This window comes from Amphiura filiformis, chromosome 18, assembly GCF_039555335.1.
Source record: "Amphiura filiformis chromosome 18, Afil_fr2py, whole genome shotgun sequence".
Lineage (NCBI taxonomy): Eukaryota > Metazoa > Echinodermata > Ophiuroidea > Amphilepidida > Amphiuridae > Amphiura > Amphiura filiformis.
The window spans coordinates 18,823,569-18,844,270 of NC_092645.1; the positions used below are offsets into that span (position 1 = coordinate 18,823,569).

At 36.1% G+C, this 20,702-nt stretch overlaps 1 protein-coding gene and 1 long non-coding RNA gene across 2 annotated transcripts; one reads left to right on the forward strand and one right to left on the reverse strand.

Moving 5' to 3' along the window:
* The first annotated feature begins 2,380 nt into the window (after nucleotides 1–2,380).
* Nucleotides 2,381–5,423, forward strand: LOC140139957 (uncharacterized). Its single transcript, XR_011857187.1, has 3 exons — nucleotides 2,381–2,481; nucleotides 2,956–3,136; nucleotides 4,947–5,423. It is a non-coding gene; the product is annotated as an uncharacterized lncRNA (long non-coding RNA).
* Nucleotides 5,424–11,947: 6,524 nt separating this feature from the next.
* On the reverse strand, nucleotides 11,948–18,136 carry LOC140139956 (lactadherin-like). Its single transcript, XM_072161742.1, has 6 exons — nucleotides 18,070–18,136; nucleotides 16,634–16,717; nucleotides 15,850–16,199; nucleotides 14,951–15,098; nucleotides 12,745–13,058; nucleotides 11,948–12,107 (listed from the first exon to the last, which is right to left on the reverse strand). Exons 2-6 carry the CDS (start codon nucleotides 16,701–16,703, stop codon nucleotides 11,952–11,954), a joined length of 1,038 nt encoding a protein of 345 aa, XP_072017843.1. The 5' UTR covers nucleotides 16,704–16,717; nucleotides 18,070–18,136; the 3' UTR covers nucleotides 11,948–11,951.
* Between the last annotated feature and the right edge of the window lie 2,566 nt (nucleotides 18,137–20,702).

Here is a 20,702-nt window from a genome sequence, read left to right on the forward strand (position 1 = left end):
TTTTGAAGGTGAACCCCTAGTATCTTAGCCTCAGTTACATAGTTCAAGGGCTTACCAGCTATCTTAAGCTCAATAGGGGGCGGTGGTTCATTTTTGAAACAGACCTGGATGGCCTGACACTTGCTAGGGTTCAAGCTAAGCTTGTTTTTGTTTGTCCACTCAGTGAACTCGTCCAGTGTGTCTTGAAGCTTGCTTGGTTGGGAATACGGACGATTTTCAGCAAGTGTCAGGTCATCCACGTACTTCCAACAGTTGATGCTTGCATCTTTGGACTGGACTGCATCATTAATGATAACCTGGAAGCCAATTGGGCCGAGTTTAGTCCCCTGTGGGAGGGCACCATTGAGAACTTTGAACTCAGAGAGTGACTGATTGTAGCGAACACATTGCATACGGTTGCTGACAAAGTCACACAACCAGGAAACGATGGATCTGCGGACTCCCAAGTGGATACATTTCTCAATGAGGATGTTATGGTCTATCATATCGAACGCTTTGGAGAAGTCCGTCAGAACCACCGTTCCCACGTTGTTGACCCTGTCAGCACCTTGATGAAGAGTGTGGAGGAGGTTGATCAAGTCGTGGGAAGTCGAGATACCCTTGATGTTACCAAACTGTTGGGGGTCAATTTTGTCTTCGATGTCTTCCAAAATCCACTTCACAACAAATTCTTCACCTATTTTTGACAAAACATCGGTCAAGGAGACAGGTCTAAGTTTATCGACCTTGGGAGGTTTTGTTTTGGGGATCGGGACAACGATGGCTTGTTTTAATTGTGTGGTGACCACTCCCCCATGATAAGAACAATTCAAAAAGTCAGTTACAGGGAGACTTAATTCGTATGCGAATTCCTTGATCAACCTTGGGGAAACCCCATCTGGGCCACATGCTTTACTGGCTTTAACTTTACTGAGTTCAGCATACACATCCCATGGGTAGAGCAATGGAGGGGAATCAATGGCCGGTAAGTAGGTCTCAAGATTGCAAAGATCCAAAGGTGTCATATGGGAGGAGACCTGCACAAACTGATCATTGATTTTATTCGCAATGGCAACATGATCATCATTGTCAGTTTTTTGATTTTATCAGACATCCAGGGCTTATTATTATTATGAACCTTTACTGTGGCTATGGCTCCCCTTTATCCAGTGATACCAAAATAAGTACAAACATTCCATATTATTAAGTCGCTATGACGTCATAACGTGAGGACGCCCATACGAATATGGGAAATTCTGGCTATACACAAAAATATAGGCAAAGTTGATTTTCGGCTAAAAATTCTACAAAAATGCGATTTTTACCAAATTTCTCCTAAATATAAAAGGAAATGACTATTTTCACCTAACTAACAAGTAAAAAGTCAGTAGCTTTTGGAATAATTTCACAAGAGCGAAATTAAAATCATTGAGGCCTCACCACCGCCCCCTATGGTTATATTTGATGGCCGGTCCTACCCCGGGTAAGGTGCTGGAGTAAAAATTTTATCATCATAAAATGAGCGCAAAGGATGGATCTACGATTAGCTTATGTCGTTTAGGCGTAAATACGTGCGTTTTTTTTATGACGGATAAAAAATATTAGGGGTACAACCACCCCCCCTTCGTAGTTCTAGGGTTAACGTAGAGTGCTCATATTTCAAGGAGGCCCTATTGCCCAGTGATGACGTCAGAGGTAAGAAATTTCCACAAATCTTGGGATTCCCTCGCGAACTTGCTCCCCAGGCCAATATACCAAATCAGGAAAACTTCACTGAAGCTCCAAAATAGAATATTTTTGGCAAATATTTGGATTCATACACTTCTAAAAATCTCCCTTCTCCCAGAAGATACCCTGGTGCCCCCACCAGGCCCATAATCTTAATTATAGTGGTATTTATTGCATTCATTTATGTACTTGGAAATACAAAGGAGATTAAACCAGTGCAAGTCAGAGAGTAAAGGAGTGATTTGACATGGTATCAATTCTTCAGTATCGATCGGCAACTTTCATTGTTACACCCTGAACGAATTATACCCAGTAGAAAGCTTATGTAATTAAATAAATATATATTGGCGGTTTCAAAGGGGTAAAGGAAAAGTCAACATGACAAATGTTTTCACGGTCAATGGTTGATATTTAAAAACAAGCAAAACCAATTCATATCTTGCGCTTAAGGTGGCTGTAAACAGTTCTTCCGTTTGTGACACTATTTTTGACATTTATTATAAAGAATTATTAAAAAAACATAATCAAACGATCATAGCCACAATAGCATTATGAATTTAGTATGTAATGTCCTTCTCGAATTGAAACAAATTTTTTCAATACATTATTAACTAAGAATTATTTTTAATTTTGGACGCCCCCTTAATAGAGATATAGGTATATAAATGTTATTGTGTATTGCAACTCACAGATGGTCAACATAATCTTGGACAAGTTGCAGTCTTTTCAGGAAGTTATTTCTCTGAGCTACAAACGTTGGTTCATCTGAGATAGGTAAGGTTCTACAGATTTAGCATTTTCTCTTCTGCATTTCTTTGTTTCTTTATTTGCTTCTCTCTTTGTTTCTAAATTTTTCTTCCTACACTTTTCTTCTTTCCTTTTCAATGTTCTTCTTTCTTTCTTTCTTTCTTTCTTTTTTTCTTTCTTTCTTTCTTTCTTTCTTTCTTTCTTTCTTTCTTTCTTTCTTTCTTTCTTTCTTTCTTTCTTTCTTTCTTTCTTTCTTTCTTTCTTTCTTTCTTTCTTTCTTTCTTTCTTTCTTTCTTTCTTTCTTTCTTTCTTTCTTTCTTTCTTTTTCTTTCCTTTCTTCCTTCCTTCCTTCCTTCCTTCCTTCCTTCTTTCTTTCTTTCTTTCTTTCTTTCTTTCTGTCTTTCTTTCTTTCTTTTTTTTTCTTTCTTGCTATTATTTTTTATCAATTAAAGAGACTTAAATCAAACTTCCTGTAAGTCATACACTGATTTCAATATACAGATCACCATGGCATCACAGACTCTCCTCCTCCTTGTCGTTCTCACCATTATTTCATCGGTAGTTTTATCTTCACCAATCGAGGACCAGACAGATGAAGATGTTGCCATAACATTGGAAGAATTTCGTGATTTTTTCCGAAGTGGACCTGAGGCAATTGAAAAGCGCAGGATAAAAATCGGAAGTAAGTAGATCGCAATTGGCAAATCATTGTTTGAAATCTGCCATACCCCTGTGGTAGATTAATAGACGAAAACTCTTCCAAAGAGAGCGTTTGTTTTTCAAATGGAATAGAGGCCTTGCATGTGACGTATCATCCCGTAAATATGGCGGACTACTCAAATGCATTCAACAAAAGCATGATTGCAATCTACCGTGACAGTTCGTCTCACACACACGACCCTGCACTACGATCAAATAGGTTGATGACAACATTTGATTGAATGGACTGCACTCCGCCATAACTACGGTGAAGGACACCGGTTCAAATCCTTTGTTTGGAGCCAATCGATAAAATGATGCAGGGCCTCTATTGTTTAGGGGATAAGACGTCAGATAGCTACGTTTGCACAGTATTTTTTGGGACACGAAAGCACATACATATTTTATGGCAAATTATTGAAATTGATATTTTTGACATTTAACAGTCAACGAATTTAAATCTAATGATATGTGCTTAAAGTGAATGTAGCACGTGAATATACTCCTGGATGGATGAATTTGCATGCAACAATAAAAATATCTGTTATTTCTGCTGGTTGTATTCGCCAGCGAAGTATTTGTGTAATCTGATTATCACTATGTCAACTGAATCACGCTTTTGAGTTCTGCACCACGATCGAAGTGATCGCAACGCAAAGTCTATAGCATCATAGAATGATAGCATGCACTACCAATTCCAAAAGGTGCGTGATCCAGTTACCAAGGAGTTATGTAACCACTTCGCCGAATTCGAAATGAAGTACTGAGTTGAACACTTTGGCAGTTGAAAGTGAAAAATTGTGAAATTAAAACTTATGAAACACAAAATGTTTCGACATTATTCGTCAAAGGTTAGAAAAGGTTGCCAGAAAACGTTTAAATGCCGGGTTATATAAAGGGTATAAAACGTTTTCATAACATTTAAAAACATTTTTTTAAACAACTTCCTGCAAATATTCTAACATGATGTTATTTATTAGTGTTGACAAAATATTTGGCAAAAATGTTGCCAAAAAATAATTATTTTACAATAACATTTTGAAAGCATTTTAAAAAGAGTTTTGTAGTGTGTTTTCATACCTAACGTTTTAATACGTTTTCATGACCTTTATATAACCCGACATTTAATGTTATTAAAACATTTTTTTACCAAAACCAAAAACCAACAATATAACCTGTTTAATAAATTTTACTTTGGCAAACTATATTAGTATGAAACGCAAATAATATAAACCCAAAAAAAGCTCACGGGTTCAGTGATTGTTTTGAGTGTATATGCCTTTTTTTAAACTTATACCGGTAACAATCGTTACCTTATTTCTTAGTTGTTCTTTTTTCTTGTGATTATTGTTTCAACCGTTTGCTTTAAAAGAAAACTAACCTTAAGGTGGTACTACACCCCCTGATAAATTTTGTGACTAATTTTGCATTTTTCTCACAAATTAACAAAAGTGATGTACATTTTAGGGGCAAGGAATCCAATTACTTCACTGAAATTTCAGTGATTCAAGACAAGTGGTTCATTGTATATGTTAAGAAATGAGGTAAATTGTAGCGGTACTTCTTTTCTTATCATAAGTAACGTACCGCTTGTCTTGAGTCACTAAAATTCCAGTGTAGTAACTGGATTCCTTGCCCCTATAATATACGTATTTTTGGTACCAGTGTGTTATTATTTTTTGAGAAAATGCCAAAATAGTCACAAATTTATCAAAGAGTGTAGTACTACCTTAAGTTCATAATTCGCGAGATTATTAATTATGTATAACTGGTTTTCGTTTTTTGTACTATAGAGTGCAGACGACCTAACGGAGAGGAATGTGCAATTTGCAATTTTAAAGTGAAGAATCCGAAAGACAGTAGGAGATACCTCGTTTGCTAGAATGTTATGCTAATTAAGTCTATGAATATTCATTAAGGAATTTCTGGAGAATCTGTCACCAAAGTTGAGTTATCCGAAAATAGTAGAATACCAACTAAACATGATCGTCAATAGGCAGCAATAGTACAACGTTATTTTGTAAATCAGCCTCAATACCGTAAAGATTGGAAATTTTAGAGGAAGGAGATCTCCTCTGCATGTGACATGTTTCCTAAGGCAGAGGAAATCATGTGCGCTATTAGGCGAATCTTTACGGTACCGGCCGATCGATACCATGACCGGATTCAATGGAACAACACAAGGCGTAAGGCATATCTGTGATTTTAAATTGCTCTTAGCTCAAATACACAACGCCAACAATCTCTTAAATGATTAAGATACAGTAAAACCTCGTCTACAAGCATATAGAGTGCTTCTGATGAAAGCTATGAGTTTGAGCAAATAAATGGCAGATCCATATACGAACAAGTATTATTCTAAGACCAATCTTTTGTATTGGCATATTACCCTTGTTTTGTATTAACTTTGCTTTCATCAAAACACTATGCTTGTAGACGAGGTTTTACGGTATGCAATTTAGGATGATTTGACGATAAAATGCTATTATACTATATAAAATAAATTGGTTTCTTAGTATTTACTCCTTGTCCGGAAGATCACAAAATCAGAAACTTTCATGTGAAAAAGCCCATAGTTATATTTTTGGGTAGTTTACGGTCAAAATCCCATTTTTGACCATTTTCGTCAAATTCTACCCCCTCCCCCCGAAAGTTGTCCTGCCCACTAGTCCCTCTCCCTCCGTAAAAAAAAATCCTCCCTAGGCTACTGCTTCTACCACGGCAAATGTTCTTATAATTGACGTTAAGTTAAATTTTAATCTATCTCGTACAAAAAATAAATAAAAACTGTCCTTAAAGTGGGGACTCTCCAAATCCAACGAATCAAGGAAAGGAAAAGGTCGCCTCCTTTTGACTTCTTTCGTATTGCTACCATATTCCAGAGGTGCACTACTGCCCTGCTACTTCATTGGTACCTGTTTGCACAAACAATACACACACGTGTACTAGATTGTACTGCGATTGTACTGCAAAGTAGCTGAGAAGCAGTGTACCTCTGGAGTCGGCAGCAAGAGGAATCTGTTAGTGTACATGCAAGCGCCATCTGTTTTACATTCAACCAACAGCGCTATTCGTGGCGCTACTACATGTAATACTGTATTCCGTTTATATACAGTAAGCAAAAGAATTAAGGTATCAGTTGTGTTCACCCCTGTATATCCTGTATAAAGACAAATGTGTCAAAATTAAAACAAGCAGTCGATGCCTGTACTCTTTAGCTCTGATTTAAGACCTTATTTGTTGAAAATTAAAGAAACGGTCACCCAAAACCTAATGAAGATACGAAATAAAAAGTTGCACTTGTGGTCATGTTTTTTATACTGGCACCTAAAAAGGGCGGCTCTGTTGCATTCTTACTCATCAAGACGTATTTACATGCATGTAGCTTGTTTATTTGATATTTATTATGAGCTTGTTTAGTACTATTTTTTTTCTTAGGCATTGATCTTTCAATTTCTGAAACAAAAATTAATGATTTTCATTTGTACTAATTACTGTAACTCGTTAAGTCAAATTTCTTAAGCAGACCTTGGTTGTGATCCTATTTAAACTAAAAACTAGTAAAACATAAAAAGTTTGCGACAAATCTGAAAGAGCGCCCTCATGCTCAATTTTGATCCAAAAAGTCCATTTTTACGAAAACGCTTTGTCGAATTCTCTTTTAACTTTCAAAACTGGATTGTTGAGCTTATTGTACATCTAGTTACATGCCTCAATCATGAAAATTTGCATCTCCAGTGCCAGATAAGGGGTGTTTTAAAGAAATTTATATAAATATTGACAGATTTTTGACCACCCTGTATTATAATTGAAGTATTTGACCGCTAAAAGTTCCATATGGCTAGGTGGGCAATTAAGTTAACTATATTAAACATGTGTCAAAACTTTACATTATCAATGTACGTCGAGGGTTTCTGAAATCGTCTGAGTATATGCTCTCAGAATATATACTTTTATTGGGTTCTAATGTAAACTTTTGAAGTTACAGTACCAAACCTGTAAAAGCATGTTCAATCAATGAAAGCATGACGCTAGTTCTTCGTGTTAATCAATGGAAGCACGGCGCTAGTTCTCTTGTTCGCGAACGCTTTGTGTACAAACCAATAGGGCATGCAATGTGGCAAACTGCAACTTTTAAATTTGCATCTTCCTTGGGTGTTTGGATCGCCGTGTCTTTATTTGAACAATGTCAACGAATGAGGTCTTAAATTCGACCTAAAAGATGCAGCTATCGGGCAGCTATTGGCTGTTGGTTCCAATTATGACATATCTGCCTTTGTTTAGGATATACAGGAGGTGAACGTAACTGGTACCTTAATTATTTGGCTTACTGTATTATAAATTACTAATAAGTAAACTACAGACAGCCAAATAATTAAGGTACAGTTATATTCACCCCTGAATATCCTAAACGAAGACATACGGCCAATGCCTGTACCCTTTAGCTCTGATTTAAGGTTGGTCTTAACCCTCGAATTATGGAAACTCTTGGGCCTCATAACTGCTAAATTGTTGGTGTAATTTTAAAATTCAGAATGGTAAAAATTTGACGAATACATTTTTGTTCGTAACGTAACAAAAAAACGTAACTTTTAAAAACTAGATACAAATATACAAATATCTAGGACATTTTATTTTTAGTTTGATCAACTTCACCAAAAATATAAGAAATTTGTGCGAATATCAAGCTTTCTTATGATTGTTTTTCTCAATAGTGAGGTCAATAAATGCTTATTGTCACCATGATCGTGCACTTCTGGATAAAAGCTAGGAATTCGGCATAAACCTTCCTTGGGGTGTGTAGAACAATTTCATAAGGGGTGCCCAAAATTTTGGAATTGTTAATGACGTCACAGGCCACGCCCTCTTTTTGAGGGGTAAAAATCAAATTACTCAGATCAAGATTAAATGTAACTCAATTCTTCCTCAGTATATAAGGAATTCAAAAGAGTCAGTCATCAGATATGTCTAAGATGCTTGGGTTGTACGATATGACCCCAAACAGGTCAAGGTCTACAAACCTTTCTACCGGTGTCAAATATTCGACCTGCTCCGATTTAAATGAAAATGTCTCAAATTGTTTATCATGACACAGGATTAATAATTCTATTACCCCCACGACCCATTATTCAAAATCGCGCACTGTGATTTGTTCAAACACGTCACGTGAGAGCCCATTATTCTGCAATAATGGGTCAAGCGCCGTAACACATTCTACGCACAGCATTACGCTTGGTTGCGCGTGCAATATTTCCGCGATACTCGCTGTCACTTACGCGTACTCGCTTCACCTTGAAGTAAACAACTTTAAATACTTGTGCCAAAAATGATATTTTCTCTTTAAATCGCACTATTTTCTGGTAATAGAATAGAAATAAAGGGTGCAGCATTATCCTTTACACGCAAATAATGTGTCCTCGGCAGTAAAAACGTTTAAATAATGGGTTCGGCTGCGCCTCACCCATTATTTACGTTTTACTGCCTCGGACACATTATTTGGGTGTAAAGGATAATGCATTACCCTTTATTTCTTAAATACATAGTTTGTCATACACACGATACTTAGTTTCAGCAGGGTCAGAGGTCAAAGGTCAAGCACTATATAATATACATTAGCATATTGCTATTATTTGATATTTTAAAACTAGTCTCTGTGGCTACAGCAAACTGTACCGTAATATCCGTGTCAGGACAGACAATTTGAGACCATTTTCGTTAAAATCTATGTTGAAAATTTGACCCATGTCGAAAAGTTTGTTGACCTTTGACCAAAGCATCTTAAGTACAACTGGTGATTTGTTTTTGCTCCTTGTGACCAGAGGAAGAACTTGAGCTACGTAACAACTTCATTGGAGCAATTTGTGATTTTTTACCCATAAACGGGGTTGTGGCCTATTTTTGGGCACCCCTTTTAAGATTTATATTTAGCCCCTAAGGAAAGCCCACGTCAAGTTTGGTGCTTTTACCCAGAAGTGCACAATCCATACAGTTAGGCCAAAAGTTGGTGGTGAGTTAAAGAAACAGTTACCGAAGACCCAAGGAATTAGGAACTACGTGGTCAAGTGGGACATGAACGAAGTGGGACTTCAAGAGCGTGGTTGGTTGACGAAAGGTCAAATAATTGAAAACCGTAAGTCCACTTGGCCCCTCAACATGTATACACTAAAGTTACGTATAGTTTCTTAGGATTTTATCATGTTTAATACATGTTCCAGGGTGACAACATCATGAAAGGTTATGAAAGATTTGTTTTGGCCCCTGAACATGTATAAAACATTACCAAACTATACAAAACTTTAGTGTATAAGTGGACTTACGGTCTTCTTGCGCTCAGGTCTTCAATTAATACTTATTAGATATGAAATATTAGATAAAAATTGTTTATTTCTTAGCTAAAGTTCTTCGTGGTAACAAACATGTCATTACGGTTATGTTTAAATCTGATTTTTACCAGCCTGTAGCCAGGGGGATGCACCGAAGTCCACAAAAAGGTCTACTTTTCTGTGACCAGTCCTAAAATATGACCAAAATATTCTAAAACACGCTTGCGAAGGGGTACCCGTGTAAGAGACAATATTTAATATGAAAACAATGGTCATTTTTAGGAGTTCGTTCCACATACCCCATATAATCATGGCTACGGGCCTGCATTTCACGATTACTACATTTACGAATACTTATTTAAAATGAAAACACTGAAACTGAGTGATTTTAGTCATTAATGGTTTTATTCAAAGGTAGGGTGTTTCTATAATATATTTTAAATACAGGAATGCTATTAACAGCTCGTATGCTGCTTCAACACATTAATATAATTATTTCCTACACCCTGGTTTTAAAGTCACCTTTATATGGAAGTGCGCCATACCGTAGTTAAACACATAACGCACTTCCATATAAAGGTGACTTTCAATATATCTCTCCTTAGACCTGCTCCTACCCAATGACCTCATTTCTTTATTTTTCATAATGACCCCTCTTTTTTCGAATCAGCTACACCCAATGATTCTCAGTTTAAGTTATTTTTACTGTCTGCTAAACAATGACCACATATTTTTACCTGCTTCTACTCCGTGACCTCTTTTTATGAAATGTGTTTGGAATCATGTACCCAATGGCCACATCTTCTACCCAATGTTCAAATGTTTTAAGTTTTGTACCAAATTATACTTTAACCCCCTGAGCACTACCTGCCGATATAACATTGCCTCTGATTGGCCAATTACATGATATCTTCATTTCAATCACCAATCAGAATGGAGTTTTGCAAATAATTCACCCCATTTTTTATTTTTTTTGCGTGGTGAAATTATTCTAACAATGTTGCTGATTGGTCAAAATGATAATGAAAACTCCTTTTTGACCAATTGGGGGGGTAGTTCTTATGGGGTTAACCAAAAAGTCCCTACTTTTGAGTGTTGATAGGCACATATCAGTCACCTGTATATGGAAGACCCACCACCCGAGCCCACAGCATTGATCAAAATGTGTCATTTTACCCTTATTAGATAATATTCATATTATATTTTATCACTTATATTTATAAGTATGTTACCACACCAATTTCTTTACAGAATATATAAACATCTGATTTGTGATGATTCTTTAGCGAATCACTGATAGTACGTTTAAGACTTAGGACTATGATACTTGTAATTGTCTATATTATAAGACCAATTGCCATTTGATTTTCGATGAATAATTATATATACCAACATAATTTTTGTGTCAACACATTCTAATATTTAACAGTCAGTCGTGAGCACGCTGAACGCTGCTCTGTGTGAAAGTAAATGTGCACAACAACCAGTGCGCGTACCGCTCCGTGACAAATTATGCATACTAATTAGCTCATGACATTCCTCTGTTTGAAAAGCTCCAATTTCTTTGTTTTAACACACAAATTTACAAAAACTTTCAAATTATCATGCCAACCCATTGAACTTGCATGTTACAAAAAAAAAGTTTATTTGGATGGATAAATAGTAAATTTCAGTACAAAAATCGGAAAAAACGCAGTATTAAATTCCATTTTTCGGCTGTAATTCAAATAACACATTCGTATAATTAAAAAAATATGACCGATACAAAGGTTTTGAATACCAATACCTTGAAAAATCCGTACAAATTGACGTAAATCGACCAGGAGGTAGACACTTTTTTGCGAAGGTCAAATGAGGTTCGAGACAGTCAGCCCGTGACATTCCCCTGTTCTAATTTCACGAAAAATTATGACTCTCTCAAATTATCATACCAAACTGGTGAACTTGCATGTCGCAAAAAATAGGAGGAAATCAAAGATTATTTAGATGAAAAATAAACATGTGTTTTGAACTAAACAATTTCAGTAAAAGGTTGGGTTTTTTTTGTAATTTAAATAACACAATCTTAAAAATCACAAATATGAAAGATAAAACGGTTTTGTATACAAATGCTACGAAAATGTTGTACACATGGACGTAAATCAACCGGGAGGTAGACAGTTATCGGCGAAGATGAAATGAGCTTTGAAAATATTCAGGTTTTTTTTTTCATTTTGTGTCCCGCTTACTTTTTTATGCCGTGACGAACTGAACGCGTATCACACTGGCCACCGCTTGCATGGCGCGAGCGTCACGCAAAGTTAATACCGCGGGCCGGCGCGGTATTTGCGTTTTGACGCGGACAACCTGAATGTTGATTGATAGGTGACACAAAAATGCCACGTGAAAGGCCCACAATTCGGTAAAATTCGCAATTTTCCATTATTTTTGAAGAACAACTTAGACTTCATCTAAATAACACATATAAAAAAATATTTAGCAAGTTGAACTGTTGTCACATGCCAGTACTTCAAAGCGCATGCTTATGTGATTGTGCCAAGCCGTTGGACGAATCCGGATGAAGGATGCGCGGACCGGGGAGTGAAACAACACAACAACTACTGTATTTCTATCGGTGCTTCCATTGAACTCCTAAAAATGGAAAATGTTATTTATTTTTATATTATAATAGTATGTGACGCGGTACCACCAAACCCGAAACATCCCTCGAATCCCACTTGGTGATATTCATTACATTCTCATTACTTTTTACGGGCTCGGATAGCAATGTTTGCACAGTGTTTTCCTGGGACATGAGAGCACATCAGACATATCTGAATACCATATAATTTTGATTATTTGAAATTCGTGATATAATGCAAATTTTATGGCAAATTATCCAAATTTGAGATTTTTTTTATATTTTGATATTTAACAATCCTCGAAATAAGCTTAATTAATCTAATGATATGTACTTTAAGTGTATGTAGTTTGGAGGAATAGCCGATGATCATTTACAAATTTTGACCTTTCGTATTGAATGTACACATTTTTTCCTAAAAAGACCTAACGATTTTTGGTCTTTTGTGGGAAAATGTGTATCATGAGTATTCAATCCTTAATTGCTTGTTCGACTTTTGTTATTCCATAATGTGTTTTGATCAAATCATTGCTGAATTTCTCAGAATTACAAGAAACCCTAGCCGAATTGTACCATGACTTCAAAAGTATAATTTGTTTAAATAACTCTTTTAATATAGAAAAACAGAACAAATGTAAAAACCCTTACCATGTCTCCCTGACCGTTTGCAGTCTTCACGTACTTCCAACAGTTGCCATTTTTACTGCTCTGAACTTGGAATTTGGTCACCCATTGATCAGCGTCAACTCTGCCTTGAATCATTATTCCAGTGACATGGGTTACGTTTCCCAAGTCAACTTGAACCCACTGGTTAATGTCGTTGGGATGAGCAATCCACACCCCAGGGTGGTTCAGACGAGCATTGATAGCCCCATGAGCGGCAGAATACTGGGTGGATGCCTTGAGTTTATCATCTGAAATTCGTCCATCTTCAATTCCAGCAGGGTCTTGACAATCATCAGCTATGAATTAGATTAAATAATCATACAAGTTTATTCGAGTTACATCAATTCTCGAATCCATCCTCACCTTTTTGTACAAGGACGCTGTGTGGCAAACCTGCCTATCATATCATATCAATTCCTTTTACCACGAAAATCAACCATTTATTGTTCTCACTTTAGACTGAAACCATAATGGCACACAATGTCGCTATTAACCATAACCGAAATCTGTAAATGAGGTATCCTGGCTTTTGACATTTTCAAACCAAGTATAGGTTATTGTTAGTCGTAAGAGCGTGACTGCTCAGTGTTGTCAAATAACACTGCTTCGTGTTATCGGCTTTCTTGCTAAACCACTTAAACGCAAGAAAATATCTGGATATGCTACTTTATGCTTTATTAAACTTTCCAAGAGCGCTTCTTCAAGATATTAGCCATGTATTTTGGGAAATGTTTTGAAAATGTAATTGTTTTACTCAGCCATGTTTAGTAACATAAACTGCGGAGTGGTTGCAATCCCTGATTTGCTATATTAAGGGAGGTGTAATGAGCGAACCGTGGTTTGGATTCCAGAGGGAGGGTGTCTGTAAGAGGCACAGCCATCAGAAAATGAATAAATTTACGCTGGAAAAATAAAGCAGCATAAGAAAAGTGACGGACGCACGGTTTCGAACAAGCGACGCTCAGAATAGCAACTAAGAAACCACAACGCCTTAGACCGCTCGGCCATAGAATCACACAGTCTAGTCAATGTCAAAGAAATATATTAACATTTAACGTTACGCAATATTGGCACATGACACGGGCACATGTCTGCGGGTAAAGATACTGCATGATAGAAAGGCGCATAAAGGGTCTATCCTGAAGTTATACTAACCAAATGGTCAACCAATTTTTTGTATACCAGCTACAGTCAACATATAGAAAGAAGTATATTGTTAGGCGTAGACGCAATCATCAATGCGGGAAGTATAAACCATAGTCGCCACTCGTGCACTTGTTTGAGTCCACGGGTATTCTGAAAACCCTTCAACCCTGACTTCAGAGGTCGAGTTTGGGTTATTGCATGCAAATACAAACTAATTATATCATGAAAAACCCCACCAAGAGGACTACGATACTTATTCAGAGCCAATCTACATTCTGTTATTTACAAAAGCCGACGATCAAACTAAAATTATAAAAGGAGCAAGACCAGATATCAACGTTAAATCACGGTAAGCCTAAAATCGCATCGAAAACGCCAAAATGCAGTCACACAATTTATAATATTACTAAATCACCAAAACGAATTGTAACGTAGGTATGCAGAAAAAAGTTGTATTAGCAATAACAAAGTATGTTCAAAAAGATTTGTCTTTGGCATGTCGCTTTTTTGAAATATCACTAAAAATATCAAATTTGGGAAAAACGCCCCAAAATTTAAAACAAACACGAACCTTCCAAAATAAATATATATTAGCACTCGGCTGCCCATGCACTACCTGTCGCTGTGATTTGGGGTAACTCGTTGCTTCCCTTCTCCATATACCTGTACTTCAAGGTCGCTCATACCCCATGCCTTAAACGACATACCGTATAATGTTATATGATGTACTTATGTATAACTGTGGGTCTCCTCTATTCATTAATACAAAAATAAGTACAAACCTTCCCTCGCATATTCCCTTCTATATTGGTCATTTTTGATTATCGGCCCTAACCTCAGGTAAGGTGCTTTGTGTAAAATGTTATCACTACCAATGAGCGCAATGTATGGATCTCAGATTAGCTTTAGTCGTTTAGGTGCAAACAAAAACGTTATTTTTGTTTTTACGGGAACAGGCTAAAATGAGTCGATGAAAATGAGTCAAACACAACACCCCCAACCACAACCATATTATAGCTCAACGACCCTGGCAACGTCTTACCTTCACAACCGAGAAGTTCAAATCGCATACTGATATGAACGTGCCATGCTGTAGGGCGTATTCTGATGTAAGTAGCTTTAATTGGTGTAGCAAACAGTCGTCTTTCACCTGTTCGTTGCCACTGTATGTCCGTATTTCCATTAAATACCTGTGGTATGATATTAAAATAAACACATAACAAAATTAGCTTTTTCGCAATTTAAATTTAAAAGTGAAATAACAAACAGCTACCAACTTATTTGCCGCACATGATACTGTGGGTCAAAGTCACGTGACGCAGTGAGTTTATGTAAGTTATTTGAACATTTTGATATCATCAAGGCGGTCTTGACAAATAGTTTGCTATTTTAATCAAATACAAAAATAACTTAGTATGCTACAAAGTGCTCACTCAAAAAATAAGTGCTCAAAAGTAATACTGGAAATCGAAAGGAGAAAACATTAGGACATGAATGTCCACATCTGGGTCTTTGCTGTTAATTCTCATTCGTAGAGTGTTACACTGATAATATTCCTAAATTATGGGTATTCAGAAGATCAAAGATTGTTCGTAATTGTTGTTTTCTTTGACTAGACTACCTCATTACATTATCTGATAGAGCACCTCAGGGAAGACTCAAATTTCTGAATCTGAATCTGAATCTGTGTCTTAAAACTTAAGATGAGGGCTTAAAATCTGAATCTGAATCTGTGTCTTAAACATTACGAAGTCAAAAAATATTTACTTTGACATTTTTACTTTGAGTCTTCCCTGAGGTTCTCTATCTGTCATCATTAATGCATTGAATGTCATGTTACATGGGCTTAGCAATTAGAGGAACGTAAACGCAAGAATACCGTATGGTTATACCGGAATTTAGCTATATTATTTGAACCAAAAATTGAACGTAAAAACTTACTTTTTCGCCTGCATTATTGGTTCGTTGCAAAAACTTCCAACATTCACCGTCGTTACTGTATTGAACTTTAAATTTGGTTACCCACTGCGCATGCGCAGTTTCTTCTCTACCTTGAATTATCACACCAGTCACCCACGTTGGCTTCTCAAGATCTACTTGGATCCATTGGAAAGCATCATTGACCTTTGCGATCCAGGCTCCAGCAGTACCGGTCTGAGCTGCTCGATTCAGACGAGCATTGCTAGCTCCGTGAAAATTGGCGTCAAAGTCATACACGGTAGACGCCGTGAGCTGTCTGTCAGTGATTCGACCATCTTCGACACCAAGGCGGCCTTGGCAAGTGGCTTGAGCTGGTCAATAAAATACAATAATAACTTGAGATACACAGTGCTTTACAAAACTCTGTTTGCAGAATAAAAATGTCACAAAAGTGACATAATGATTTGGTTATCTCTTATTCGAAGTATTGATGACAAAACTTGAATTGATAAGAAACAATGACGATGTGAATAGAAACTGGGTTTTTGCTATTAATTTCCATTCATTGTTGCTATTAATACTCATTCATCATCAAAAATAGTCATTATGAGGCCTTGTTAGTTAAGTATAATTAGTAACATTTGTGAGTGCCTGCTTCACGAGCAATTTGTTCAGGGAGAGTCATTATAGCGGCAGGTCAGCCAGTTCCCCTCTTAGAAGGTGTATAGGCCATTCGCTATTCTTGCCCCGTTCGCCTAAAACCCTAGCTACGCTTCTCATGATAGGATTAAAGCAGTTTGATTACCTGTCACTTGTAGAAATGCACTCATAGCAACTAACAGCAGAAATAGGCATTGAATCTCAGTGGTAGCCATCGTTGTTGTTGCTTCTGAAATAAACCAAGCAAAGTTGAACCTATTATTAAAAAAGAAGACGAGACCCTAAATGGGTCAAAGTCCTCTGTAAGGCAGAGTTTGTTTTTTAAGTAAAAAAAGAAAGAAGAAGTACTAAACTATTATATTTTATATCTCATATTGGTCCGCTAAGTGTCCTGCGGAGCAACCACATAATCCGAATTATCTGATTCGACCGAAAGGAGGATCGGATTTAAATACAATTAAAAATGTACGGGCTGTGTGGATGGGAAATATATATTATACATTATATTAACTTTTTAAAAACTATGCATAATATTAGATAAACAAGCATAGATTTTTCATATACACTAATGTAGAGGTACCAGTAAAACGAACATGGACATGTGAAGTGTGAAATTCCTATAGAATTACAATCCAGGTCTTAATGCCTATTTTTTGGCAAACTATGGGTCAATGCAAAGCTAACGTCTATTGCAAGGCAATACATTCAAAAATAGTTTTGACCCATCGTTATAGTCCATGTTACACCATTCTTTCTACAGCGAATACAACCGCCTCTCTTTTGATACCCGGTTTACTGTTCACATACTGTACTTTTCACTTATTATAAAAAATAAAATAAATAATAAATGTTGACATAGCGCCTCTCACATGTATCAAAGCGCTTTACATTTATTCCGCTGTCATTAGAATTATAAAGTCTTGTTGCTTATTTGCAAAAGGTAATTTTATATGTACGGGTATTAATGTTATACTGTACACCTATACATGTAGTCCTGTCCCGGCGGGTTTGTGTAGGCCTATACAATAAGAAAAGACGATTATTTGAGGATAAAGATCATGGAAAGAAGCTTAGTCAGTCCCAAAAATTCAAAGGAACGATATTACCGTAAGATTCTGGGTCAAGAGAAAAGAAATTCTATCCAATCTCAATTTTACTTTCGATTTAAAACACGTGGCCAGAACATGGTTTAAATAAAATATGTTTTATTAATAAAGGAAATAATATATGCATGATTTTTTTTCCAAAAAAAGTGTTTAAAATGTGCATATTCTATTTTGTCCTTAACATATTAAAAACATTTTAAAATTAAATTTCACTACACTTAGAAATGTATTATGGATATCTAACATATTGGACTCTGTTAGACAGGTAACCCCATAAGTCGCGACACCGTGTCTAGAACAATTTTAGCAAAATGGGGATACCTACATAATATAATATGATATAGGACTTAAGGAATAATAATAATGATGAATAACGATGATAATGAATATAAGTCATTGATGTGAAAAGAAAGAGAAGAAACAAGAATTAAAAACGAGCAAACATAGCGATAAATGTCAGTGAATAAAATCTTACCTTTGTCTTTCGTCTTCAACCACAGCTCAGATGCAAACTGATGCTTGTCCACAATGAAGTTGAAACTGTTATGTAAATCTGAGACGAAAATCAAGCATTATATACCCTACTAACGTGGTAACGTTGCCTACCTATATGTCCGGTTCAATTCCTGTTTATCGTGACACGGCATGATTCTGCAGTTGAAATCCTGTATAAATGGGGAAATAGGGCAGGAAAGAGGACATGGAACTTTTGGAGCCAAAAACAAGATGGTCAATAATAGGTCCCTGGGTCCATGATATAGCTTTTTTGATAAGGTGGACTATAAATGACAATATTTATAACCAAATAGGCCTAAGCTCCTTATTTGGTCCTTTTTTATTAGTATTGGTAGTGGTAGTGGGTGGGTTGCGGTATTTAAAAGAAAATCAAAAACCGCTTAAATAGTACATGGCGTTATGTGGTGATATTTGAGTAAGCAATTTGTGTTGCTACATTAGTGGAACCAATGAGTTTTGGCATTGTTACATTTCAAATGATACAACTAGAATTGATTCCATTTTGTGTATGCCCCCTTTGTTTCAAACGAGGGGTCGAAGGTTATAACGTGGCTAAAATGTAATAAGTGTGGTATCTTGTTGTAATACACCTCACATTGTTTCTCTAATTGTTAAGAATAAAAAAGTCTATTGTCATATTGCACATTATTTCAGGAGCCATAGCGTAAATTAGGTCAAATGTCAAATACCTCATTCACAGAGGCCAAATTTTCAAAATGCACCAATTCAATCGCACCATGTCTCAAATTACTTCTCTCGACAAAAGAAATAGGAAAATAATTGTTTGAGAAATGTATAACCTCGGAATCGGATGACATCATGGGTCAAAGGCTACGCATATACATATATTTCTGTTGGACTTTGGCTGCATTAACTCTGAAGGGAGATATGACAATACAAATTGCATCAAAATTATGAATTGAGTATATGTTTGAGATTTCCTATACCAAGTGGAGTAATATGAGACCAGTTTCGATGAAATCGGACATTTTTAAATTTTGACATCTGTGTATGAAATGTTTGACATTTGACCTATTCAACCTTATAACTTCTGAACTAAGCACCGTAGACAAATATGACAATTGACTTGTTTAGTCGCTGTGTTAAGTGGAACAATTTAAGATACATTACAACATAATTGGACTATTTTTAAGTTTTGACCCAACTTTAACCTAGACTTCTAGTAGGAACCAAAGGGGTCATTTAAAAAAAATGGAAACAATCAAATTTTTATCACTTCAGGTTTGAAGGTGCCAAAAACATTAGTTCCAGTAATGTATATATTAAAGATAACCCCAAACCCATATCACCATGTACTTAAAACATGCTGAAACGAAATAAAGAAAACCCTGTTTTACGGAAAGGTAGATAGCATTCTGAAGAGTAGTTAGTCTGTTGGCTTTTTTTTTATTATTTTATTTTATTTTTACAAATAATTTAGGTGACACGAAAACTATGTTGGGCAATATTAAATGTCTCTCATTGTTTATGTTTAGGGGATCTTCATAATGCAGATTCTAGTCTGATATCTCGCTTTAGTAAAAAAATATTACCAATCCCCTCAGAGTTACCTCAATGGAGTCAGACTAGACCGTTTGTCTAAATGAAGCTTTCGTAGTTAAAAGGGTATGTCAAGATTGTCCTCATCCTCCACCTTATCAAAATAATGCTGATTATTTTTAATAAACCCTTTAATAAAAGAAATGCTTTTCATTCTCCATTGTGGTTACAACACTTATTGTCCTATGGGCCGTTGAGAAACACGTTTTTAATTGTAATATATATATAATAACCACCCGTGATTACCCCTTTAAATGACGTGCATTCTCATAGGTCACAAGCCCCATTCCGTAAAATCGGGAAAAGTAGGAACACTAACGTTTTCCCGGGCTTGGTTTTACTTTGATGTCTTCATACAACTTAATTGTGACAAACAACACAGGCAAAAGTATTCCATGAAATCGTTTTTGGCATGCAAACGTAGGCTTTATTAGGGATTGCCGCGTCTAAGATTTAAACTTATCTCAGGCAAAGAAAAACCGAAACCTTGCTGCTATAGAAGCCCGACCCACCCTAATATGCATTTTCTGACCGTCTGGTTTTTGTTGTTGAAAAATGTAAATAATAATAATAATGATGATGAATTTAAAAGCATGGACGACGAAAACAATCACATCAAAGAGCAAGAAGTTGCAGTCTATATACCAAACGTTCCACATTTCATCTGAAAATAAACAAGGTCGGGATGTGCCAATCTCGCATTGTCACCCGTGATAAGTAAGCTTACGGAATAAACACAATGATGGTGTACACTTTACTCCGATGTATGGAATTGTACTATGAAATAAATAAATCTCAAAATTTGGGACCGAGTTGGTACAGGTATTCGCTTGCGTACATATCGCTATTGTAAGAAAATATTATGATACGAATCTGAACTTGTCAACCATGCACTGCTTGCAGTCAGGTTTGACCTTTCACGGAAGCAGTCCAAAAGCTTTTATTTTATGTATGACATTTCTCAGAAAAAATCTATGAACAAAACCCATTCTGTTTTCACCTTTTTATTTACAAAATAAAATATTGTATTTT

Bases quoted from the DNA above. Each gene is read 5' to 3' on its own strand.
- LOC140139956 (XM_072161742.1), bottom strand. From the start codon at position 16,703: ATGGCTACCACTGAGATTCAATGCCTATTTCTGCTGTTAGTTGCTATG. The intron at 16,200-16,633 runs GTAATCAAACTG...TTTATTGACCAG, and splicing joins TGCATTTCTACAAGTGACAG to CTCAAGCCACTTGCCAAGGC. The intron at 13,059-14,950 runs GTAAGACGTTGC...TCTAATTCATAG, and splicing joins TGAACTTCTCGGTTGTGAAG to CTGATGATTGTCAAGACCCT.